Source organism: Vidua chalybeata, chromosome 1 (assembly GCF_026979565.1).
Source record: "Vidua chalybeata isolate OUT-0048 chromosome 1, bVidCha1 merged haplotype, whole genome shotgun sequence".
Classification (NCBI taxonomy): Eukaryota; Metazoa; Chordata; class Aves; order Passeriformes; family Viduidae; genus Vidua; species Vidua chalybeata.
In genome coordinates, this window is record NC_071530.1 from 114041231 (window position 1) to 114068931 (window position 27701).

General features: G+C 37.0%; 1 protein-coding gene across 1 annotated transcript in view; it reads left to right on the forward strand.

Moving 5' to 3' along the window:
• RP1 (RP1 axonemal microtubule associated) overlaps nucleotides 1–27701 on the forward strand; it is a 163187-nt gene that overhangs the window by 10303 nt on the left and 125183 nt on the right. Inside the window, exons 4-17 of the mRNA XM_053958854.1 lie at nucleotides 4496–4655; nucleotides 6590–6676; nucleotides 9299–9431; nucleotides 13946–14097; nucleotides 14723–14801; nucleotides 15463–15538; nucleotides 17085–17161; nucleotides 17248–17279; nucleotides 17417–17546; nucleotides 18862–18977; nucleotides 20917–21078; nucleotides 21827–22042; nucleotides 23142–23319; nucleotides 24940–25071. Of these exons, the coding sequence (XP_053814829.1) occupies nucleotides 4496–4655; nucleotides 6590–6676; nucleotides 9299–9431; nucleotides 13946–14097; nucleotides 14723–14801; nucleotides 15463–15538; nucleotides 17085–17161; nucleotides 17248–17279; nucleotides 17417–17546; nucleotides 18862–18977; nucleotides 20917–21078; nucleotides 21827–22042; nucleotides 23142–23319; nucleotides 24940–25071 (1730 nt within the window). The remainder of the gene's footprint in view (nucleotides 1–4495; nucleotides 4656–6589; nucleotides 6677–9298; nucleotides 9432–13945; nucleotides 14098–14722; nucleotides 14802–15462; nucleotides 15539–17084; nucleotides 17162–17247; nucleotides 17280–17416; nucleotides 17547–18861; nucleotides 18978–20916; nucleotides 21079–21826; nucleotides 22043–23141; nucleotides 23320–24939; nucleotides 25072–27701) is intronic.

Sequence of the window (27701 nt, forward strand, 5' to 3'; positions counted from 1 at the left end):
AGAAGTAGTTTGCTCTTCTACAATGAAACATGGAAACAGTAAAGATGAGAAAGACTTGTAATAAAGATCTTGGAATTTCCATTACATTATATTAAATATCTTTAGGGAAAAAAAAATCACATAATAAACTGCTGAATGGTGAGACCAATAAAACTCCCAGTGTGAATAACTAGATAAAAATAAGTCACAGTTGTGTACCAGTGATGAAATACAAATATTAATTAAATTTTTATGGGACCCACCATACGAAGAAAAGTTGTTCTTCTAAGGCAATGATTTCTTGGCTAGGAAACAGTTTTTCCATGAAATATGAACTGTTAAGAGGTAGTTGCATACCAATCATCTAATTTTAGAGAAATGATGGCTGCTTCTTTCAACTGAGAACTGAAATTTGTAATATGTGCCCAAGTTTTAAGATAAGATTTTTATATTCCAGGACATTTGAGAAGGAGATTGAAAACTGCTTTTCAGTTGAAATGCTTTTCCCAGAAGAAAATCAACTGATACATTTAATTTAAAACGAAAAGTAGGAAACACTATTCAAATGCTGTAATACAATAGCAAGTAGGAAACAGAAGTAATATTAATTTTATCTAGATGTACATTATAAAATTGCTGTTTGAGGTTTTAAAGGCCAGCTGTAGAACATGTACATGAGTAAATAGATTTTTCCATGTAGGATCATCAAATAAGGAGGCCTCTTTTACTCAGAGGACACTAAAAAAGGAGCATAATTAAGAACTGAGAACAGAGACTGTTTGTCAATGGACTTCCTGGCATCTCTTGCCATATTTCCTTCTGAGACAGCACCACTTACTCTTTAAATTGTTCTATGTACACTGAAAGTTTTAGTTGTGTGTTCTAACTTAATCTCTGTCTGTACTTTAGAGATTTGTGGTTTTGTTTTGTTTTGGGTTTTTTTGTTTGTTTGATTTTTTTTGGTAAACATGTTGTATTTTGAGAATCCAAGGCATATGCAATATGTTCTAGGAACTTTCAATCTGTTGTTAGAGTTATTTTGGATACTTGTTTACAGCATTTTTTAATACTGCATGTATGTAGTAAGCACCTATATATGGTTTACAATTTTCAGTAAATAATGTAACACATGAAATTGGAAAATATTTAAGGTATATTGTGTTTAGGGAAAGTGTTTCCATTTTTTGGTTAGATTTTAATTCCTAATACTGCACAGTACCCCTCTTCATTGTTAATGAAGTCAGAGATATACCTGAAAAAAGAAGGTGCTGCTTTTCAGGTAGAGAATGGCCATTCTGTACTCTTGAAGACTCTGTCTGGAATAACTAGCATGTACATGCTGTGATAAACCCTGGGTCATGATCCTTTGGTTATCCAGATTGGGGACCTAATAAAGGGCTGACGCAAATTCCTCTTGGCCCAGAGGCCGAGATTGTGTCTGTGTGGGACAGAAGGCACGTGGAAGGGAAGTAGAAGTTGGATGTGAAGCAAAAAAGGTTTGTAGCACAAGTAGGAAACCTAGAAGTACTCCTCAATTTTTTTAGAAGTCCAGTGGCTGATATATTTCCCCCTAAATAAAAGATATATTTCTGTTGTTTGAAGCGGTGTATACTATGTAATAAAATAATGTTATAACACTAAAGCAAGATGTATTGTCTAATATATTTTACACCAGATAGCTGTGTGTTATTTCCTATTCTGCCCTTGTTTCTGACATTTTTCTGTCCTTCTCCACTTCTTTTGGTGTCCTCCTCCACATGTTTAGAGCTGCTCCAAGTGAAGAGTCTCAATGGTATTTTTTCATCCCTTTACATGTTGATACAGAAATAAAACCTTTGTTTGAAAAATGCAACTCAAAATTGCTAGAATCCATCTGAATTGTCACACAGCATTCTGTGCTGTAAATAATGTCTAAATTATAGGTAAATTTACAGTTATATATGTCTCCATCACTCACAGTCTTTCTGCTGGATTCACAGCACTCTGTGCTGCATTCACAACACCTCAGTGTTTCCAGATCAAGGTTCAGGAACCTTTAATCAGATCCTTATTACTGAGTTACTGAGGGTTACTGAGCAAACTAATCACTGGAAACATGAGATGTGAGGTACTCCCTCAGGATACAATTAGCAGAGATCACAGCAAGTGGTAAAATGAATATTAACTGAAAGACTTGGTTTTGATTTCTATTAACTGAAAGAGAAGGAATAAAATGGTCACCTCAGAGCAGGACAAAAGTTTGACAGTGAGATGTACCATACTGTCATAGGGTTTATATATTCATTAGTGATACAGGGAAGATCAGAGAATTGTGGAATCATTTAGGTTAGAAAAGATCTCTGAGTCCAACCATTAACCCAGAATTGCAAAGTCCACCATTTCCCCAGGTGCCATGTCCCCAGGTGCCATATCTACACATCTTCTAAATACCTTCAGGGCTGGTGACTCAACTGCTGGACAGCCTCCAATGCTTGACAGCCCTTTCAGTGAAGTAATTTTTCCTATCCAATCTGAAATCCAATCTAAACCCTCCCTGGTGCAACTTGAAGTAAGAATATAGAATATCGGGTGTCTGAGATGCACAGATAAAATAAAATTGTTTTCGTAGTTAAGATTGGAAAAGGCTGAAGAAAGAACCTCACAATGCTAGAGGAACATACTGATTGACAGAGGCAAAAGCACCATGAGGAGTACTATGAGCTACTTTAATAGAATAGAAAAGCATTCAGCAAGTATTCTGGGATTTATAGAGAGCATGTCATATATCTGGAAGGAATTCAGTTTTTATCTTGCCATAATTTAAAAAGAAACAGCCAACATAGCAAACAGATCACAGTCCCAGGAACTCTCAGTTTATCTATTTTATCTGCTTGCTCAAAGGAAGTGACACAATTAGGTAAGTAATTCCACTTAATTACTAAATCTCATTTTGAATCTTTTTCTCTGTAGTCATTACAGCTTCCACCAGAGAGATGTTCTAGAGCTTGAGTCCTGCTTCTGATGTCTGTCTTGAATGTTTTCTAGTTTCCATTCTCAGCCTGCTCATAGTTAGTTTATATACATGTGTCCCAAAGTCATCACTGTAATTTACTTAGAAAAGTCTTTTTCCTCCTTGGTATCCATCAACAAAATCAGATATTTTCTCAAGTTGTTCTCCTATATAAATATTTTTTTTCTATTTCCTCTAATCTGAAATGCATAAGGCATATTTCTCTTAATTATAAGGATGTCAGAGGAAAAGAAGACCATTTAATTGTTCAATGTATCACTATTAAACAAATACCTTGACTTTTATAGTACTAATAATATAAAATGTCATTAATCTAATTGCAATGTTGATGCACTGTAAGAGTTATGGGGAATAGTTAATACAGTTTTCTCACCTTGTGTCACAGATTAGCCCCAGTCAGAACTAAGCCCCACTCAGCTGCTTGCTTACTTCCCTACCAGAGGGATTGGAGAGAGTAAAAGAGAGAAGATTCATGGGTTGAGATAAAGTTTAATAGGTAATGAAAAAAGGTGCACACACAAGCAAAGCAAAACAAGGAATTCAATCATCAGCTAATTTGAGCTGAATGAATCGTTTGGGTTGCAAGGGGCCTTAAGACCCACCTAATTCCAACACCCCTGCAGTGGTCAGGAATACCTTCCACTTAGACTCCATCCAACCTGCTCTTGAGCATTACCAGAGATGAGACATCCACAGCTTCTCTGGTCAACATATTCCAGTGCTGCACCACCCTCACAGTGAAGAATTTCCCCCTAATCTTTAATCTAAAACAGTTCTCTTTCCGTTTGAAGCCATTGCCCCTCTTCCTGTACTACATGCTCTTGTAAATAGTCCCTCTCCATCTTTCCTGTAGGCTCCTTTCAGTTACTGGAAGGCCATCCTGAAGTTTTCTCTTTTCCAGGATGAATAAACGTAATTCTCTCAGACTTTCCTCCTAGCAGAGGTTCTTCATCCCTCTGATCAGCTTGCTGCCCCCCCTCTGGATTTTCTCCAACAGAACAAAGTCCTTCCCGTGCTGGTAAAGCTTCAGTGTGTTCCAAACAAGCTGCTGCATCTGTGTAGCTGATCACACCTTTGCAGAGATACAGATCCTTTCTTAAACAGCTCTTTTCCAGTAGAGCTAATTTGCTTTCAGGATCCCTGACATAATGAGTGTCAAGGCTGTCATTACATAGCACTGCATGGAGTAGGGCTAATATATTCTAAGTAAAGAGAACCCCATATTTAATACAATATTTCAAAACTGTCATTGAAAGGTGATCTATGTTCATTCAAATTTGACTTGGTCATATAGGACGTTTAGAATAAAAGATATGAATGCAACCTGACATTTCTTGACATGCCAAACATAGCAAACTCAATATTTGCCTGCTGTAATTTTGTGAAACACACATTTCTGTATTCATTGACATGCTATTACTTAGAATTTTCATTACTGAAATGCATTTTATTTAAGAATCTTGAGTTTAAGCAATTCAGTGAGTCTTTTTATCTTTTGATAGCTAGGAAATGGAACGTGTCAGTCCTCACCAGTGATGTGCCATCTGCAGGAACAAGCTCAAAGGTTTATATTACATTGTATGGGGATCGTGGCAGTTCAGGTCCTATTTTTCTTGATGGAGAGAAGGGAAAATTATTTCAGAGAGGCAATGAAGACATCTTTACAGTAAGTAATATATATTCATTGTGTTGCCCTCTTGCTTCCTGCCAGATCGCATGACATTTCAAATTCTATGTGATAAAAGGCACCTTTTTATGTGTTGCGCATATCTGGAAATGAGAAACAAGACTTAAATGTAGAGCTAAATTTAGTATCCTTTCCCACTTACTTATCCAAAGCTTATTTGATTCAACATGTTTATTGTCTGTTGAAGAATAACTACTGTTTTCTTTGCATTGTGCCCAAGAAAATTCCAATAAACATACAACAACAGATACTTGTTTAGCTTGCAAATTTGAAACAGGGCTACAATATTAAAAATTAAATGAGGAAGCAAAAAATTAGGATACGGAATAAAATCTTAAACTTGTTAAACACCTGCTGCTTTATTGAAATAGAGGCACATTTTATACCTGCAATAAATCTATCTGAAATTGCTTCTGCTTGCAGTTACACAAACAAATTCTTCCTCAGTCAGTCTTATAATAATGTGTTGATTTAGGTGAGCCAGACTAGGTCCTTTATCACAATCTGCATTGCTTGAGTGTCAGGGGCTGTCTACAGGTGTCTGCTATAGGGCCATATGACAAACAGGTGCTTCCCTCATTAGTATCCAGCGTAGCAACTCCCCTTCTGAGAAAAGGTGTTTGATGCCAGCATTGATGAAGAGCTCACCTTTTCCACAGTTGCCTGTAGATGTTTGGGATGCAGGAAGTGCAGTTCTTATCCCTTTTCTCAGAAGAATCCAGCACCCCTGATACAGAATGTCATTCTCCATCCATGATATCAAAACCAGCCAGATTGAAAGGAGTGGATAAAACAAGTAAGCAGGTCCTGACAGATTAAAAGACTCTCTTCACAACAAATGTTGGCTGTTTCCTGTTGCCATTACTGAAATTAATTTCACCATTTAAAAGTCACAATGACTTTTAAGTGCAAAATATGGAGCACAGTCTCATTGTTTGAGATCTAGGATTCCTCTGTTAGGCAAGGGCCCATAGCATTGAATACAATTAAGGAGAACCTACTCTGAAATGTGTAGAAAGAGAAAAGGCTCTCTGAGTGCACTATATTTGCACATAACTGTGGTCTGTCCTCGCTGCTCTGCCTCTTTATCATTTATAACACTGGGTTCAGGATACAAGTAACTCAGTTCACACCCATCTATACAATGTCAATGATAACATGCAAATTAATTCTATGGAAAACAACAGGAGAGAAAATCAAGCCTGCATTATAACAAAATAAATTATACAGTGAGGAAGGAAGACTGATGGTGTACTTCCAGTTCCTTGAAGATAAGCTTTCTATTTCTACACTTAAGTTCATAGTAAGGTTGTTTGAATAACCTTCACACAAAGTTATCCCCTCAGTGCCCTGTTATCTATACTGGACATATTCATCCAGTCTGCCCAAGAGCTAATCTTTCAAATACAGCTTTTTAACTTGATTTAATTGAAAATTTTTGTAAAAAGAAGCATCAAAGCTGATTGTTTCCAAAAAAATTGTAAGGCATACACTCCTGGAGGGGTAGGAAGAAACTCAGAGGTATATGGGAGCAAAAATAATTTTGGAGTAGGTCACTAGTAGAGATGCTAAACTGAGACAGGTTTTGTCATCAAGACACTTTTGTTTTTTAGTTGTACATATGGTGTCTATTCATCTCCCACTGAGGCAAATATTCAGCCAGAAATTACTACAGCAACTTCCTGGATATTTAAATGGGATTGGCAGGCCAATGGGATTTTTGAGGGCTGTCTTTTAGAAGACCCAAATATCTAAGGATTATCTGAAGTAAAATATGTTGGAAAGGCTAGTTTAAATGTCATATTTAATTCCTCGAATTAAAAGTCTCACCTTACAGTTACTAAATGAATTTCTGTCGCATGTCTTTTCTTTTTAACAAATGTTCTGTTTCATTAGTTGTGTTTCTTTTACAGGTCAATATTAGGAACATAGGACATCTCTACAAAATACGTATAGGACATACAAATGCAGGGAACTCCCCTGCATGGCACTGCAAAGAGGTAAAAGCAGTGAGGAAGAATTTTATCTGTCTGACAACAGTCACTATGACAGTGGATTCAAAATATGAGTAGAGAAAAAAAAATCCCTGGGATTATATTAGCCTCACCAAATGCTTTCACCTTCATTTAAGGGATTACTTATGAAGGAATGGTTTTGTGTGGAATTAAAGCAGCTTATGATGTCTGGGTTTCTTTAAAAATGTGTGGCTGGGCAGCAAGGAAGACTGCTTAACTTAGCTGCTATAGTCTGAGTCTTCTACAGTCTTTGTATGCTACAAAGAGCAGTGCCTGGAGTTTGTTTAAACCCACGAAGTCATGGAACCCAGCCTAGCCAAGTCCTCCCCAAATCTGTGGCTGATGCCTATGGATCCCTATGCACAGCACCAGAGTTACATCGAAAATGTTTCTAGTTCTGTGTCTCTGACAAGAAAAAGACAAGAAGAGGTCCCTTTCCCTCCTTATGTAAAAAAAAATATCTTGATACAGGTTAAGCAAATATAAAGCAAAGAGAATGAGCTGGGTGCATTTCAAGGTTTGGTTGGGAAACATAGTATAGAGGTTTCTGGACTGGAAATTAAAGGAACTGACTTTTATCCTAATATCCAGTGTGATACTATGTGTGCCAATTATATCCTATGCATGCCTGAAACCCCTTCCATCTTTGTGGCAGAGCTTCTTATCTTTCAGTTAAGAGGCTGCAATTTATGAAGAGCTTCAGAAGCTGCTGCTAAACTCAATGTTTAAATTATATTTCATGGTATATCTAGATCTATCAAATGCAAAGTGCCCACTGAAGTCAAATATTCATTGATCAGTGCTCAAAATCTGTGGCTATTTGATGCTTGTCTTTACCTGGGCCTGTGACTCAGAAGGAAGAGATCTGGGAAGTGTTAACTGAAGTTTAGGCAAGATTCTGTGAGTTCATACCTCTAACCAGTTCATGTCTACACTGAAATATTACCTATCTAAGACTAAACTATCTAAGACTAAAATGTTATCACTCTAAGAGATTTCCTAATAGAATTATAGGGATTATATCTCTTCCAATTCAAGTGATGACTGCCTGATTATAAAACCAAGCTATTAGTTTTCCAGCTGTACTGAGTTTTGAACATAGATATTTAAAAATGAGAGACTGAGGAAGTCTGACAAAAAATAAAAGGAAAGAGAAAGAATGAAAAGTTATTATTAACCTTCTTTCCACCTAGGATATATTAATTGAAATCAACAGTAAAATTTTTAAAACTGCAACACTTCAATGTGTTTCATTAGTTATTTATTTATAAATTTTAATTGTCTCTTTATGGAATCTCAGTCAATCAGATACAGTTTTTAGGGAGTGGTTCATCAGCCAGGGCCAGGTCATTCCCTCTTTGCAACTCTGGGCAGAAAGTCAAAGAAAAGAAAACAAAAAATGGAAATACATTCAAACCTTACAGATAGAGTGTTTTATGGTTCAGAGACAAAGGAATACAGTCATTGATTTCTAGATTTCACACAAGAGGAACAACCTATAGACACTTAGCATCACTGTTTCTTGGGAAACCTACATTTTTTTCAGGAAGAACTAAAATGAACAGACAGTTTTCTACAACTGCAGAGCTTTTCTGGTAGTTATGCACATTAGTCCTCCATCAGTGTCCCATGGTTTCTGTGTCTGTGTCTGTACTGAGATGGTATCAGACCTGGGAAAGGTACTGCTTTGCTAATCCAAATTTCCCTTTCAGGCTTCATCAGCAGATGCCGACAGGCTAAGGTGTTCCAGGTTTTTCAGATGAGATGAATCTTTGTCTTTAATATTCAAGCAGCAAAAGAGATAAAAATGTTTCCAGTAAATGTGAGTTTGCTGAATATTCAAATTAAGGAGATTAGATTCTGCAAAGTACAGGATGAAACTACAAGTAGGAGTGTCTTCCCTTCTCTCTGCTGATCCAAAATCTAGTGTAGATATGGGTATAAATTAGCATAATCAGGGACTATTAGAACATACAGCAGCCTCTGAAGTGCTTACTAAGGAATACTTTGAAGTACAAAATAACCTCTTTTCCTCCTTCAGCTGGTTTGCATATTGTCCTTTTGCTGCTACATGTTTGAACCTGGGCATGGAAGAAAATAATGTAGGGCATTGTATAGGTCTCAATTGGTGTTGGGATTAGTTGGGGCACTTTATGGTTTATTTATGTCTCAAGGAGTGCTGAAGAATCAAAACCTGTCCCTTTAATTCCTGTTCTGATAAAAGTATAAGGAATAGAGATGCAAGCATTGACAAGCTTCCTGGTGAGAAGTTCTCTCTGTGGTAAGCCATGCCACCTAGTGCCAGCCCCCATGGATGTACCAGCTGTAAATACAGCTGTAGCTTGTGGGAGTGCTCCTGAGATGACAAAAAAGTGTATCTTGGCTGCACTTGAGTTACTCTGTCCTGAGCTTTCAAATATGACTGAATGAAAAGTCAGATTTGGGCAGTTGGATCCAGGGAGCAGAAATGCTCCAAACCCATGGTTTTGTGGTTGTCCGCAGAGCTCTACCTGCACAGATTTCAACAGCATCCCACACGTTTTATGTTCTGTTCAATCTGCTCTGAGAAGATCAGCAAGTTAAATTGGAATTCTTGGTGTTATTTAGGTGCAGTTGCTGAACCTTTTCTCAGGGGAGCAGTTCTCTTTCCCTGTGCATCGATGGCTGGCCAAGGACCAGTCTGATGGGGAAATATCTGTGGAGCTTCCTGTTTTACTGCAGGGTCAGCCTATTCTTCCAGGTAAGCACAATACAACATCAGCAAAGTCAGACTGATGGTGATAGAGGTGAGATCATTGTTTTTCATCAGGCCCTCTATTACTTTTTGGCTGCCACAACACTTTTTCTGCTTTGCTTTCTTGTTGTTACTGTGCATACTCAGGTAAAAAGTTAAAAAGCAGTGGAAAAAAAATGAGAGAGTCTTTAAATGCTTTGAATTTCACATGTTCTTAAAGTGGATTCCTTGACTGGTAAGATTTTCAGTGCTTATGTTTGGTTTAAAATAAATGCAATAGTGAAGACATGTCAGACATGTAACCACCATGAAGGCAGCATATGAGCCAGATCACAAACTCTGTTTTCAGTAACTGAGGATTATAGCTACAGTGTTGCTATTGTAGCTGATGTTTAAGTCTCTTTCTGGTAAGTGGCTCAGACTTCCAAAAGAGTTTTAATTTTTGGATGTGATTTTTGGGATAAAACTTGCAGAATAAATATTTCAGGAGGCTATAAGTGTTAAAATCTCCATTATTCAGAGAGAGATTTTATCACAATTCTAAAGGTGAATGATTCCAAAGGATATGAAAATTATTGGGTGTTGCTGTTGTTGCACTGTTTTAGTGTCCTGCTCTACCACACCAGTCCCTGGCGTTGCTAAATATCCCTCTGCTTGATCAGTGGAAAGGTGGTGGAAAGTCTGTGCTTGTTCTTCCCTTCTCTCCAATTCGCATTGTCCTTTTCTGGAAAATTTATAAGAAAATTACAAGGAACATGCAATACAGATGCAAGAACATCTGTCCTGGGAGAGATGTGGATGAGGGAGCAAGAATGCTGTGGCAGATTCCCATCCTATTGTGGTGTGATGCTAGAGGGTGAAAAGCCATAACACCAGTGGTATTACTTGTGCTAGGACTTCATAGAACAAAATCCACCTGGGACATGTCCTGTTCTCTTCCCCACAAAAATCATATCAGCTGCAGAGGACAAAATAGGATGAGAGAAACTTCTATTCTAAGTTCTCTAAAAACTATGAAGCCCCCTTTTTAGAGCGTTTAACAATGTATCAGTGCTTTATGGTGTGTCTATGGTCCCTTGTGTTGATCTTGCAAAGTTGAAATTGTAACAAGTATTTCAGTGGTAACAGATATTTGTGGGTGCAGGCTAGAGTGCTAGCCTGCACCCACAAACAGATATTTGTGGGTGCAGGCTAGAGGAAGAGGATATATACAAATAAAATCGAGGGGCAGAAGTCCAGAAAATGGTCCATGGATGTGGGAAAACATACCTTGGGGCAGTTACTCTTGTAATAAAGAGATGGGTGGCCTGGAGTTATATGTATGCTTCTCTGTGATGACTGAGCTCTGAGATTAAGAACCTGACAAGAAGATCAGAAAAAAAAACAGGTTTGTGCCCCAAAAGTATGTTTTAAGAGAAAAAGAATAATGGGAGAGATTTCCCCCAGTACTTAGCAGATGTCAATGGCTCATAGGATGCTCTAGAGAGAGAGAGGCCTACCCAAATTAACCACAATGTTTTTTGGTCTTGGGTGGTCATGATCTTCATGACAAGAGAAGCTTCAGAGGTACTCAGCCTGCTTCCTCACAAGTTTGGTCTCTTTGGTCAGGAGACCAATACTGTTTTTATAAGGGGACATACAAACACACTGGTATGAAGGTCAAGTGGCTCCTCACCCCTTTGAATAAATGCTAATTAAAGATAATTGACATATTGTATTGAATATGCTCTATTACCCTATTTGCAGTATATTTTATTCCCCAAATGTTCTCTTGTTTAAATATCCTGAGATGCAGACCTCCATAACCTCAGTTGGTTAGCCCATGGTGCAGTGCTAATAATGCCAGGGTTCTGGATTCAATCCCTATATGGGCTGTTCACTTAAGAATTGTAGTCAATGATCCCTGTGGGTCCCTTCCAACACAGAATTTTCTGTGATTCTCTGAACATCCTAATTTTTGGTCTCTTTCTGAGTAGCAGCTTTCCTTGTTTCTGAAATGAAGATACAATGAAAGATTTTTATTATCAAGTAATCTTCATGCATGAAAAGCACAAAGGCACACTTACAACCAACCTCTCAATCTGCATTTTGTAGTTAACAATTTCTCTCTCACACAAGGGAGGAAGAAAAGAGCTTCTCTGCATTTCTACCAGCTTCAGTGTAAAAGGGGTCATGCAGAAGGCTTTGGAGAAGGCAGTTTCATCTCTGATTTAGTAATTGAAAGACGGCCCCTGTGTCTTTTTGCCAGTGTTATATTTCTGCATGAGACAGTGTAAAGGGAACACAGCTTTTAACTTCAGAGAAGATAGTTTGATAACAGAACAGTGAAGGGGTCTGGATTCAATGTGAAAGAGAGATGATGAGAGGCACTTTAAAACCAATTTCTGAATAAAAAGAGACTGAAGCACTCTCTGATTTAACATTCTTTTTTATTCAAAGGAAAAACATGGGAATTAAACTGTTAAGAAGTGTTACATAGAGACTTTGTTGCTATAATGCTGGAGGACTGAGCAGAATTCCTTTGACGTTTTACCATCTACCATTCTACTTTTGTCCTTGTCTGCTCATGGTTTATGACACAATCATTAATTATATCCTGAGAATAAATCGGGGATACACAGTGTTGGTAGCTGATGGACCTTTGCTTTTCTTCTTGCAGGAATTGGGAAGTAGGTAGTAATTGAAGGAGGAAATTGTTGCAATAGAGCATTGTTGTGGTCCTATTCATGGAATTGTTGGTCTAGGGAGATTAATTCTCTCCCTCTGCTGTGGTCTGTTCATGGAGCATGTGTTCATGTGGGTGCTGCAAAGAAAAAATTGGACAAGTAAATAGATCAGGTGGTGACGTGAAATTATATGGGTAAAATGCAGTAGGAATTAACAGTTATTAATGAAAACTATTGTGGGTATTGAGACAGGCATACACTAGGAAAGATAGTGCCTGATTATGCTGCTAACCAAAGAGTGTCAAAAGATTCTCTGTGTTAAATGTGGCTGGCCTTTGCCACATATTTCAGAGGAGTTCAGGGGCTCTGATCTCAAAATGAGTTAGCTCTCACACCAGAAGGAAACTAGCACTAGTGTTCTGTGTGGGCATGTTAAAACCTGTGCAGCTGTTTAGCATTTTTGCTAAATTATTACCATTATCCAATTTGAATTCCTTAAAGATAGCTTGTTTAGTAACAAGCACAAAAAACCCATGTAAACAAATGAGAGATAATAATGAAAAAAAAAAAAAAGGATGAATGGAAAAATTGTAATACTGATCAGCCACGTAGCATAATTGCAGATATCTTCAGTGCTCTTTAAAGGAAGGTGTTTGGCCATCAGAAGAGTGAGATCTGGAAGCAACCTCCTTCAGAGAATTACAGCCAAGCTTCATAACGTGTTTCAAATAGAAACTGACAATTGAATGATGATAATGTTGATGTTGCTTCGAACCCAGTGGTTCAGAAACTCTTTTCTGCTTGCAAGACAGAGAAGCACATGGAAACCTACCCTTGGAAGAAGAGCTTGTGTGCCAGAAAATGAGGTTTTCTCTTCCCATTTCATTCTCTCTGTACCTCATCTGGTCTAACAAAATATTGTTAGTGTATGTTGGCATAAATTTTGCCTTTCCCATGTTAATACTGAAGATTATGATTGTATGTTTTATATTACTTGTGAATTTTATGGAGTTCCTACATCTGCATTTTAAGGAACACAATTTTATATTTGTAGATATTTTAATTTAGATCATAAAATAGTCTTTAGTTTCATCATATTTTAATTCAAATTTAGTTTTACTTGAAATAGCCATTCATATTAAATAAATGATTTATTGAATTTAAGTCTTAGTTGTTCCATCCTAAATTTATATCCTTTAAAGAATTTCCATATGGGATACAGAGAGGTTACTTATCCCTGGAAACATTCAAAATCAGGCTGGACATGGCTCTGGGCAACCTGATGTAACTGAGGATGTCCATGATCATGGCAAGGACTAGATGGTCTTTAAAGGTGTCTTCCAAACCAAACCATCCTATGATTCTGTCCTGTAGCATGAATTGCTAAAATAATAAAACAATGCAGTTTTCTGAGTTTTGAGGTCCTAGAAAACTGAAATTATGGTGCTAGGTTTTAGTCTATTTAGTTAACCAGTGCATTCAAAAAGTTAATGGCTCCCACTGCATTTTATAGTTTTGATCTCACCACTCATGGCACTAATCTTGGATTTACATTATTTACTTTTCAGTTTTTGATGATTTCAAATGATGCTGCAGGACCAAGATATGCTACTGGGCATTTAGAACTAACTTCTCTTTGCATTCCCCACAAATGAGAGCCTGGGACACAATAATAAATGTAACAACCATAAAAACCATAAAAGCAACTTTATATTTTATTTTATTGAACAGGATTTTTAAAGTTTTATACCCTGTCCTTGACAGAGATGCCTTTGGACTCCACAGGCAGCTAGATGTTATTGTAACTATATAATAGTGCTTGTCATATGAAAAGTTGTCATCTTTTATTGTCAGTGACTGTCTACAAAGTGCATGTGACAACTGGAGACCTGTGGAACGCTGGAACTGAGGCTGATGTCTATATTTCTGTCTATGGAGAAAGAGGTGATACAGGATCAAGACAGCTGCTCAGGTCACAGGAACCCAAGAAATTTTTAAAAGGACAAGTAAGTGAAAGGGCATTTTTTGATATGTTTGTCTGGCTTTTCTCTCTCGGGTGGGTGGTGATTCCAAGAAAGGTGCAGTAAGAAAAGAGATGATTACTATAGTCCAATGGCTCCCCAAAATTCCCTAATTAAGTTCCAAATACTTTCTAAAATTATACCAGTGCTTTTGGAAGTGAGAATTTTCACTTATAAAATAGGTAAGCTGTGTGCTTTTGGTTTTCATTCCTCTAAAAATTTGATTTAATAAGCAAAGAGGAAATGAAATTTCATTTTATAGCTGCATTTCTAATGCTGAAATCTGCTGTACGTTGTAATTGTTTAGCCATTGATGCTTTCAACAGGTTTCTCTTTCCTGACTTATCCCATTCATTTGAATGGCACTACTCCCATTAGCAAAGTGATCGGGCTTGCTTCTACTTCTATTTCAGGAAACCTGACCTTCCTGTTTTGCTCTCACTTTATCATCAGCTAATATTTCAAATTATGATCTTGACAAAAGTTATATTGACAAAGTTATAAGGGTTATATAAGAAAAAGTTATAAGAGGTTTTGGGTCTTCAGAATTTTGTGGCTGAAGAATGCTCTGCATTTCAGATTTTTCTGAAATTTTTTTGGTTGATTACAGACTGACATCTTTGCTGTTGAAGCTGTACACCTTGGATGTTTGTACAAGATTGTTATAGGACACAATGGGCTTGGATCAGGTCAGAAATCTCACCTTTGCTCTACTCTTAACCATTATGTTAAGGACAGTATCTCATAGTAATTTTTTACTAATCCCTGTTAAAAACTATGAAGAGGGGGAGTGTTTTCATGTTAAGACATTGATTTTGTCTTGTTTAAAAGTTAAAATGAGCTATTATAATTTTAGATGGATTAGCATTATTAGTTGCACTGTAAAGATGCAATTGAAGATTTTTGTAACACTATCTTGTCATTAAACTTCCAATTAATGGTGAAACTTAAAATGCTTGCAGTCACAAGTCCTATTTGTCAAACTCTTGAGCCTAAATACTAAACACAGCAACTTATTTTGAGCCATCATAAGCTGCTATCTAATTTTCTTGTTATTTTGATTGGCAAAACTAATAAGACTCATATGATGGTAATGCTAAAGGAGGAAGGGATGTAGCCAGGGGGAGACCCAGCAGCTTGCAGGCCCATAAGGAAGCTCTAGAGTACTTAGAGCAGGTACTATCCTCCCTCCAGCCATGAGGGTAGCTGTGACTCTTTAAATCTGCCAGTGGAGCTGCAGATTTTGCAGTTCCAGTAGAAGAGAGAAAATTGTAGGAAGTCTGACATAATTAAATGCATCAGTTTTTCTCTCATGAGCAATGTTTTGTCTTTTACTTTATTTCTTCTAAGGAAATGGATGGTTTCTGGACAAAGTTGTAATCAAGGATCCTATAACAGATCTGGATTATACTTTTCTTTGTCACAGGTTGGTTATGTTTGATTTGGGTTAGATTTTTAATAAATTTGTAACTACTCTTAGTTTTTCTACTGAAATATCCTGTAAGGGGAAATATGTGTTTCCTAAGAAGTGAGTTGAGATGGTCTGATCCTTTTTGCAGCTCTAAGAGTTGTATCTGGTCAAACATCTGGTCTTTGAACTAAGGAAAAAGCAATAAAAAGTCCTCTGTGAGAACTTTCCATTCTTACACCTTTTGAGCTGTTCAGGATAGGCTTTTGTTACATATTTTCCACATCTAACACCTTGTATCTGGCACCAGTGGGTTCATCCATTCTTCCACGTCATCCAATGCAAGGCTTTTCAGAAGAGTGGCTTGGTGTCGCTCAAGCAAACTGTTCCTGATTTACTGAAGTTAGTATGGAGATTAGCTTGGGGTTCAGTGAGCTCAGGATCAGATTTTAAGATCCTGTGAAATGACAATCACAAATGCAGCTGCCTGACCACATCCCCTTTACTCATTTGCTTTGCAGCCTGTCACTGAGCTGCAACGTAATTTGAAGCAATCCTAACTTCTCTGCCTTTTCCCCTGCAGAGGCTGCTGCTCTGATTCTTCTGTTCTGTAACTCATTTACAGTTTTATCTATGCCTGATTAATTCTCAGCACCTTGCGGAAAAATCTTAATCGATAAATATCAGTGCAAATATTAGGAATGGTAAAGTCCAGTCACGTAAGAGCCTAGCTGCAGCTTGCCAGTGGCACCCCAATTCTATTTCCTCCTCTCACTTCTCTGAGTGAATAAATAACTGCCTGAGACAGCCCAGAGTGAGCGATGTGCACACTGAAACTGATTTATGTGTGAGTAAGGGCTTTCTGCCTATCAGATACAGCACCTCATCCTTGCCTGACCTAATTTTGAGTCTGTATTCTAGATGAGATGAACTGCTATGAAGAGATCTATAATGCTGGCTTCATACATAATTTAGGGAGAGTTCAAATCCATTTCAGGCAGAAAAATACAGGGTATGTGCTAGTTATTGTTAGAGCTTGATGCTGTGCTTGCTATCTTGCTCTGAGTGTGTGAATGCTTTTGACTCAAATGGAGTTAGACTTAACTTGCATAAGTAGCTGTGCACAAAGGCATTGTGAAAGTATAGTTCAGACATGGTGAAAGTGTTGCCACTGTTGGGTTTGCCTCCTCACACAGGGATTTTCAGGACATGGAACTATTTGCATCTTGCTGTAGCCTTCTTGCAGACAGGAAGAGCAAACATCATGACCAGTGCACAATTCATTATTGATCTGGGATGATTATGAGTTCTCTGGCATGTAACAATTCGGTTAGGCCCTTTTACCTCAGTCCAGGAAAGCATTTATTTATGTTTCACCAAGAAAAAGAAAGAAAAATAATTTTTTACCAATGTTAATGTCTTTTTACTAAAGCTGGATTTTTGTATTGCTGTTTGTCAGCCTTGAGACTTCAATGCATAGGACAGCAAGTATTGTATACAAGTGTCATGCATACTTTGGAAGTTGCCAATAAAGGTTATTACTGAAAGAGGTTCTGGTTCTTAGGTGGCTGGATCAGGGACAGGATGATGGCAATATTTCTAGAGAACTGCCTGTGACAGATGCCAGCATGCTTCCAGGAAGTAAGTGAAAATTGGTGGGGAAGAAAATTCTCTCAAAGGGAATGAAGAATCTCTGTAAATTAATTACACTGTTTTTGTCCACACAGGACAAGAGCTGGAACTCAAGAGAGAAAAAACTGTAAGAGTATAACCCTTTATTTTAATTTAAACCACTGAAATTATGCTTTGAGTGAAATCAGGTCAGTTGAATGCTTTGTATGACAAATTCCTGTGTATCATCTTCTCATAATTCTTCTCTGTTGTTTACAAAACTAGTGGGCTGCAGAAAAATGGAAATTTCGGAAAGGCATTACACTTCAATTTTACAACAGGGTCAGCCATGGATTCATTTGCCTCTACCCAGATAGCAGAGTTGATGCTCTTGGTGACAAGAAAAACAAATACGGTAAAGTATTTTCCATGTGGATGTATGCATAAGAGATACAAGTAATATTGAGATTCCTAAAATGGATAGGAGTAGCTAATCATGCTAAACATTTTCCTTACTTAAAATACACATTTGTTAATGACTATAAGGACTCAGAAAATATATGCTTAATTTACACACACACAAAAATTCTCATATGGTGTCCTGTTACTGGCTTTCCTTTACCAAATAGAAAACCTTCCTGTAGTCTGCAGTTTGGTGCTCCCACAGAACTCACATGGCAAGGACAGCTAGAGTCTTTTGAAACTAGATCCATCTAAGATAACAAGTTCAAATTTAGGTAGAGTTCATTAATAATGACTATATATGTGTGTGTGTGTGTGTGTGTGTGTACATATATATATATAATATATATGTGTGTGTATGCATAAATTAATTATATTCCATTTTTATAATTGATTTTAATAGCTGTCTACCAGTTCCACCCTTTATAAACTTTCCTCCTACTGCATTACTAACACTTTAATACATATCATATTAGGTACATGTATTTTATTCCCTTGGAAGTGATGGAACTGTTCAGTCTTTCTGACATCTCACCAGGGACTTTACACAGGGACCTTACACAGACCTTTTTTTAAGTGATAGAATCTTTCAGGTCACGCCAAAGAGTGCATCAGGACACCACAGGATTCCTCCAGAGACAGCTGCATCTTACAAAACTGCAACATAATGGATTGGTAGAACAGTTGCTTAAAAAAACACTGTTGTCCCTGGGAACAATAAAAAATGACAAGAATTTACCTTTCATCAGTATTTAGTAGCTATAAGAGTTAATTGTTTGGAAAATTGGCCAGATTTAAAATTTGAGAAGCCATGAGTTAAGCTGCAGGATTTGCTTTACAAATTCTAATATGGATATAGAGAAAATGAAGTCTCTTCTTCTTACCTGAGAGCTTTATGTTCCCTACATCATCTGTTATTTATCATCTAAATTCATTGCTAGAGCCCAGTTCATTATGCTGGAGTTCTCAGCTCCTTTTTATGGATTTTTTTTTAAACATATGTGCTGATAAAAAGAAATTTGTTCCTTATCATTACCTCTCAGGGCTTTTCTCCTCAAGGCAGCAAAATAGACAGTAGTCCCTAGATGCCCTTTCCTGAACAAATGAGAGAATTTATTGATCAGAGAGGTCAAACTGTTGAGTTAAACACTTAATTAATTCTTTTTCCTTGAAAATGATAAACCATTGATTGTAATTAGATGCAAATATGCAAATATGAATTAATAGACTTTCATATTTCTAGCTTTTTTTTTCCATTTAACTCTTAGGTCTTTTTGATGTAAATGTCAAAAGGAGAAATATATGTATATTCAGCAGTCATCAAATGCCATCTCTTGCTCTTGCTCTTGTCGGTGGCCGTGTAGCTGGAAAGGTAGGAAATGCTGTTACTGATTCCTGCTTCATAAACACATGCCATTGTCTGATTAAAAAAAAAAAAAAAAGGTTTAAAAATCTGTCTAATAAATAACTGTACTTCCAAGGAGTGAAGAACTGCAGAACTGAACCCAGGAAATTGCTGATAAATAGGTGAATTTAGAGATAGGGCTTTGTTTTCTCACAGTTTACTTTTTATTTTTTGGTTAATTTCTCTTCTTTAATTTAGAAATACCAGGCCATTCCAAGATATCATTTATATTTTTTTGCCACATGCTGACAAGCTACCTGGAATGCCCTAATACCTCCTCTTTTCTGATAAGGAAAAATTCTCTGGCTTGATTTTAAATGCCCCTTTTTCCTTTGTGTTTTTTCTTTTTTTTTCAAGTAACATGCCAGTCATAGGACAGCTGGTATAATCCAGGGTTTGTTTTAATGCATTTTCATTTGTTCCAGCCCAGCTTGAAAGTCTTACCTTTCTTCCTCAGCACTTGCAGTATACATGTAGGTAAATGGAGTTGTAGAATTCAGTTCCTTCTGATCGTAGAATCAGAGAATACCCTGAGTTGAAAGGGACCTGCAAGGATCATGGAAATCTGACTTCTGGCCCTTCACAGGACAGCACCAAGAGTCACACCATGTGCCTGAGAGAGTTGTCCAAACACTTCTTGAGCTCTGTCAGGCTTGGTGGTGTGACCACTCACCTGGAGCACCTGTTCCAGTGCCCAGGCACTCTCTTTGTGAAGAACCTTTTCCTAATATCCAACTGTCATGACCTATCCCAGGAAATGGGAGTAATCCAGGTTCTTGTAAAGGGACTCCTTAGGGCTGATTAGAGTGAAATGGCACTGGATGATCAATGTGTGTAAATATATGCCCAGGGTTTAACTGAGGAGTGTAGGTGGGAATGCCCAGGTACCTCCCCTCACGCAGGGGAGCTTTCAGTCCTCTGGTGAAAGGCCTCAGAAATAAGCTTGAGGGTGCTTTGAGAATCTTTGATGTCTTACAGTCTTACACCTGTAAGACATGATACATGTCTCTCAGGCACTGGAGGAACGAAAGGGCAACACAAAATTGCAATTTAGCTTATAATACATACTTAATTGTACTTTGAGGACATGCTTACCCATTTGTTTCACAACTACTTCTAAAATCCGTACAATTTTCCCCTCACTTTTATAGATATATTTAATCTGATAGACAGTTCTTTTAGCTTTTTCTTCAGAAGATAGTTCCTTGAAAATGAAAAGTTTTCCTAGAAATATTGATTCTTTGTAGTCTTGAAAATTCTAAGATGATGTAAATCAGAAGTGTTATCAATTATTAGAGGAATTCTTAGAATTTTACATTGATTAAAATTCTAGTTTTATTTAAATATGAGAATGATGATGGATTGATACAATATTAAATATGTATTATTATGTATTGATAAATGTTTTGATAAAATATTAAATTAGATATTTTATACAATGGGATCGCAGAGTCTGCCAAGCTGAACAGGCAAACATGGAGTAAAGCGTGTTGCTTTACTCTTTCATGTAAAACTTCTGATTCTCTGAGTGTTTTCTGTGAAAACAGTATAAATGAACGAGGACATACACAAAGGCAAGAGAAGGTGAACATGGCGCATTTCCTGTCTATGTCAGCTTTATACTTTGCCATCTTTATAGGCTGTGATGCTCTCTCCAAGTGAGGCACCCAGGTATCCTTCATATTATTGCCAGATCTGTGTCATCTTGCAATGAACTGTTTCTGTCAAATTCCACAGAGCCCACAATTTCACAATTGCAAATCTGAGAATGGAAAGATTTTTGTACTAGACTGCTAGTATTGTGGGAATTGGAACAACACAGAAACTCTGTTGTGATACTCTCTCTGTTGTTTGGATTTTGCCATATAGTTCATATAATTCATTATTCCTTCTTTGACTATGTTAGAGCAAAGACAAGGCCTGCTGTGAGCTCCGTGTTCACCTTCAACCAAGCAGTCGTGCCATTCTTGAGTCAGCCAGCTACCCAGGTCACACTGTGGCTTTCAATCTCCAAGGCAAAGTAGCTGATGAAACAACGGGATATGCTGGGCTTTCTAAAGAATTTGTTGTGCATGTCAAGGTAAGGCGGGAAGAGAAAAATTAGGAAGATCCTTCTAAAATTTGGTGTTATAAAGCAGATTTTTTCTAACGGAGTTTCAGAGGTTTGCGAGGTAAAAGAGGGATCCTCTTCCACGAGGTGGAGCTCAACTACAGTTTAACAGGTAGGCGGCACTTGAGAGGGTTCCCTTTACCGCTCTCCCGGGGCGAGCGGCGCCGATACAGCAGCTGGAACATGCAAATAGAGTGGGCAGTAACACAGGAAAAAATGAGACCCTAAACTTCCGAGCAGACCTACAAAAAGTAGCACACGAGAGCTGCTGTTGAAAAGAGACAAGTTCCTTAATTTGCCACTTTCCTTGTTCTCTGGATGTTGTGCTCTGCTGACTGAGCAAGAAAAAGCAGGGATGCTGCAGAGCAGGGAAGGATTTCCACTGCTCTGGTTAGTGCCTGTGCACAAAGCAGCAAATATTCAAAGACTGCAGATATACTTGAATTACTCGAGACTGACTCTTTTATCTTTTATGCAAAGACATGCATGAATAAGTGCTTAAAACGAAATGGTAGGAGCAGTATCAGTATCTTGAATTACTTGAGACTGACTCTTTGAGTATACTTGAATTACTTGAGACCGACTCTTTTATCTTTTATGCAAGGACATGCATGAGTAAGTGCTTAAAACTAAATGGCAGGAGCAGTATCAGTATCAAAATTCCATATGGAGAAAAGCTGTGCTGTTCACAGAGGACTTTTTTTTTCCTGATCTAAAGGGTGTGTTTCATCATGGTGCCATCATTCTGCTCAACACAAGTCTCTGCCAGGCTCTGTCCCTTAGACCTGATGGGAGCTGCAATGGAGCAGGTCAGCAGCAGCAGCAGGAATCCTACTGGAAGGTGCATAAAATCCGCTCTGGACTCTGCATGTTTGAAAGTGTGAAAAAACCAAGAATGTATCTGAAGATCAAAGATGACCAGTGTGATGGAACAGTAAGCAGTTATTGTTTGTATTTCCCTCTGCAGATAGTTTGAGTGAATTGTCAGTGATAGGAGAGACTCTTTTTTTATTTGCTTGGATAAAAATTACATAAAACTTTGCTCAGATTAAAAATATTTCAAATATTTTCCTTCATTTGCCAAAGCAAAAGCAGAAAAATATAGCAAGAGAAGGTGTTGTGTCAATTTGACAGTTGATGGAATCAGTAAAGATCTGATTATATTATTAAACTATTGAGAATGTGGATGTAGTTAAAACTTAGGTACTGCTAGATAGATGATGCAGATAAAACCCATTAAAGAATAACTAAGATGTGAGTGACTGTATACTTCAATGACTTTTAAAGTGTGATTCTGTTAATCTAAGTTAATAAATGTAAGAAATATTTTTGCATAATTTTTATTTGGGAGTTTAAGAAAACTGAATATGAAATTGAGCTGTGTAAGTACTCAGATATAAGGTACATGAGAGTTTTTTCATTGCCTCCAGTACACTTTCAGAGATTAAAATATTTGATCCATATTTTGAATATAGGTTTTGTGAGTATCTTCTTATTCAGCAGTGCTCCCACCAATGGATCAGTATGTCCAGATAAAAAGTGACATTGGGTAAAGGTTTTGAAATTAAACTTGTAAATGCTGTGAATTTGAGGAAAAAAATGAGTTACATCTATTTAATACATGTTATATTATACAGCATTAGCAAATCTGGGCTATCCATAAAATTTGTATAGAGATATCCTATGTGTTCTGATATAGATATTTTCACATTCCTTAATCCTCTGGAAACTGTTTAAGTGGGAAACTCCTTTGAATATATCCCAGCCCTTGCCTAAATCCTAATATAAATCAGAATGCTTTCACTTGGTCTTTCACTTACTTACCTTATGTGATTAGTCTTTCTGGTCATAAAGGAATAAACTGGGATTAGGTGCTGGTATGTCTCCGTGTGTGTAGTAATGTATCATGTTGTGAAGAATGTAAAGTTAATCTGAAATATTACTGGAAAGTAGTAATAATTAAGGCTATTAGAAAGTCTTCTAGCTACATTAATTCAGTTGTTGAATTCATGTTTCTGTTATCAATTTCTTAGGGCAAGGGTGATGAATACTGTCATTTTAAAATTGAGAAGAATTTGGAAACTGGATCTGTGAGTCTGGAATCAGCGCAAAATAAAGGGATATTTGTTGGTCTTCTGCCAGATGGCCAAATTAAACCAGTTGTTAACACTGGAGAGAGAAATATCTTTTTCTACCCACAGGTCATCAAATGTATGTGATTTCTCAGTAGCCTATGGTTTTATTTAGTAATTAGTGTTTCTAATGGACAAAATTCAAAGCAGAAGTGTAAAATGTACATTGACACAATTTTCCTTGTGTTTCAGTGCTTTAAAAGTGAAAATTTTATTGAATGCACACTTAATTTCTTCTACATATTCAGTTAACTTCATTCCTTTCTTTTAATAATAATAATAATAATAATAATAATAATAATAGTAGTACTACAGTAGATTTCAATTGTTTTACTACAAAGCTTTTGAAAATGAGAATTGAAACAGGGGACAAGATAAAGACGGCATTGACTTCCTGGGTGTATTCCCCATTCTGGCACAGATTTTGGAAGCCTGGGAAATGTTGTCTTGCTGCCAACTCTACCACAGTTTTTCCTGATTTTATAGGGACATTAGTAGACTTTCAAGAAGGCCTACTTGGCAGTGTTCAGTTTCTTTTTTAGTGATGTGAAATACATGGTACTCCCTACCCAGAATATTCATTATGTTATTCCTCTGTCCCATAGTCAGATTTGAGAGCTATTGCAGTCAAGATGTTTCCTCAGTAGAGAGCTGACCTAGTCAACTAGCTGGGACTCAGAAATTTGGTCTCAGCGTACTCTGGATCACTGTCATTGGGTAGCCTGCTTGTCTTTTCCCCTTCAGGAGAATAAAGTTTTTAATTTGGTGAAAAACTAGCTACCAAAGATAGCCAGCTGACTTAGATTATAACTGCAGGAAACACTATTCTACAGGAAATGTATTCTTATCTGGCAGACTTGACAACAGACATCAGGAAATGAAACAACTCATGAAAAGGCTAAATGGGTATCAGTTTGCAATTGAGAAGTTGCTCAGATTTTTTCCAAACACAAGCAGAACATACTTATCTTAGCAAAAAGAGAGTCTCAAAACCTACAACCACTCTTACTAATTGTTCCATGTATACTGTGATTGAAGCATTATGAAAGTGACTGTAAGCAAAACCCTACTGTTCTGTCCCTGTTTGCTGAAGGGTGATAGCAATATTTTAATCACTATGTCCTTGTAGAAATGAGAAAATTATTTTCCTTTATTAACTTTTGGAAGAGCAGTGTTTTCAATAGAAATTCTCAACAAGGCAGCGCTTACTGGTGTCATTAAATAAAGCTAAATGTTACTTTGTCACAGGCTTCAACCCTTCTGTGTTGCTCACTAAAAGGAATGTAAAAAGGACCTAATATTTTCTATGCAAGCAATAAATATTGTCGGTCTGACATGTTCATATTAGCAATATCAATTTACTTTTTATTATTCAAATGGCCTCTAGCAATTTTCATTTCAGCATTTCCACTCTTAAGAAAAAAACATTTTGGGGGTGGAGAAGCTTATTTTGTTACGTGTTAACAAGTCATTTTATTCCTACATCAATGTTAAATTTTTGCTTAGATTTTTAAAACATTGAATGGACTTTAATTGGTAAGTCAGTTCTGTTCCCAGTTTTTGTAGCATTCTGCTAACAATAGAGAAAGGATTTTGACGTCTATTGTGTGGAACAACTGTGAGATCTGTTGTTAGCTTCTGAGAAAGAAAAAACAAATGGCTTCTAGCTAGTGACAGATTTTACATTTCATTGTTTTAGTTGGCCGGGAAAAGCCTATGGGAACATCTGCAGCACCCAAACAAGAGAAGAAAGACTTCAGAGAATCTCAAATCCAACAAGCAGAAACCCAGGAGCCAATACCTCAAAAGCTTTCAATTCCCCCACCCTCAAGTAAGCGACAGTTTACAAACCAGCTGTGGTACATGTTTTATGCTTGTCCTCTGTGCGTGTTTGCAGAGACTTACCTCAGGAAGGACAATGAATGGCTTTTCTAGATTACTGAATTATGCACACAAGCACATTACATCAAATACATTTCCAGTTGGTCTTTTTCTAAAAGGAGCATTGGAATGTGATTTATTGATAAGGCAACAATCAGCAGGTTGCATAACTTGCTAAATAACTTCATTTAAAAAAATTAATTAGTAACCTATTGATTTAATATTTCTGTGGAAATTAAGAGGTTGATATGGTGCAGAACCCTATCTAAAGCTCATGGAAAGAATGGAATATTTATGCTCACACTCATGTTTTCTGCTTAGTGGTTCACTGGAGGAGAGAGGAAGGTTTTGATGCATTGCATGCTATATTTATACCCATGATTTTGCAGGTAGGAGTTAGATAAACAATGTTCTGGTCATGCTTCTGGAGTCATGGTCTAGCAGATGTGTTTTTCCAGAATAAAATGCTTTCTCTTTAGCTAAAGAAGTTGCATAAATGGTCTAAGACAAGAATTTTTGGAATATTCAGCATCCTAGTAACCAAACTAAGGAACTAAATAACTAAAAACAGGGACTGATACATCTCTTAAAGAGTGGGGATAATCATGTCTGCTTCCTGTATCTCTTATTTCAATGTACCCAGAGACCCTGACAGTCTGAATCATGTCCTATCACCAGAAAAAGCAGGTGGGGTAAATGGAAACTACAGAGCTGCAAACATCACATGGAGGCACATTCACATGGTGGAAACATATCTGTTGCTATGAAAGAGCTTTAAAGACAAGATTATATTGCAACTTCCAGTATGGGAGACATGCTCACTCAGTTACAGGTGTTCTAAAAGGCATTTATATAGCAAATAATTCAGATGGGTTGCTGATTTGGTTTTGAACTTGATGCTCAGAATGTTTCAAGATGTACGTGAAAAGTTTGATTATGTGAACAAGACATCACGTCTAGCATCCTTGATCATAGGGTATAATGGGAGGGATCAAGCAGGATTTTAATTAAATTAAGTTCAACCAAAGTATTCTGGTTATAGTGAATCACTATAAATACTTAATTCTTTTTGGAAATATTTTTTCCATTTTTAGCTCAAAACACCCAATTTCTAATCTGTCAGACTTCGTCTTGTATCATTGTGTCGCAAAGCCTTCCTGAAGTGTGGTGGGTTGTCAGCAGATATGCTGTGTCTGAAACCCATGACAACAATACACAAGCCATCAAACCTGTTTTCAAAGAAGCTGGATGTTTTTAGGATTGGATACAAAAGATTCTTTTATAGAAGCAATATCTGCCATGAAATTGGTTACATAGAGTCTATAGCACTTTGTAAGTAGCTCTTCTGGCATTCATAAGTATAGATTCTGCTCATGGAAAATGAATAGAAATATCAAAGTTACTCTGTCTTTCAAATAAAATGATCATTTTTTTAGCAAGACACTTTTCACTCAACATATGTCTTTTGACACGTACAGGTGAGTCTTGAGTTTTAAACTGATATTCATTAAATTCTTACTATCTATTTTTCACTCACAGCTAATATTTGGAAAAGGGTGATGCTTGTACTAAGTATACAATCCAGCAGTGGGCTTAGCAGCCAAACTCAGAGCAGATTAATTCTTAGGCTGACCAGACCTTCCTTTTTATGTCTGTGTCTGCTAACTGGTAGATGAATTTTGATTTCTGTTTTCACAATAATAATTGATTTAGGATTCATTAAACTTAAAACCATGCTACAGCATTTGAGACTTCTCCCACTGCTGTGTGAGTTCAGTGTTCCTCAAGAAATTTCTTTCACTGTACAGAGATGATGTCAGGTCCCAGCTTCAACTTAATAGCTCAGATGTCATTATCTTCCATGACACAAATGCAATCTGTGACCCTGAGAACACCTCTGAGGTTTGGTATTACCAAAGTGTATCTCTGAGAAATACTCTCTATATCCTCCACATTCTTTTCCTGTATGTCTGGCATTATTAGTTACTATTAATTTTTTAATATATTTGACTTAGAATGTACAAATAAAATCTGATCTCATTTCCACCTCAGTTAACATTGGAAATGATGATACACAAAGGTGTAATAAAAAATACATCCACTTTATTGCCCAAATTTCTGCTCCAGAGATTAGTTTTTCTGATGGTTCATTTTAAAAGTGTCACACAAGCATATGGTTTTCTCAGACAAGATAATTTTCCTTTTGTGTTACATTTAGGATAAGTAAGTAAATAAAAAAAAAATATTTCTGTGAAGTTGTGGAAAGAGTTGTGACTTCAACATTCTCATGCAGGCCTAATAGAATTAATTTTTGTCACAATAGATTTACAGCATGGTGTCATGAAGTGTGTAAAATCCCATGAGTAATGCAGGGCAACCATCAAATCTTCTTTTCAGACTGGAATATTTTTAGCCTGTAGCAAATCAATGCTACTGATTTCCATTTGTAGGAAAAGCCAGTAATTTATGAGGCAAAAAACATTCCAAGCCTGTGAATTGTTTGTGCATTATAATTGTTCCAAGAGGTGGTAGTTTGAGGTTGCAGTAACTGTTTTGGGTAGCAACTTCCCAAGTCTGGAG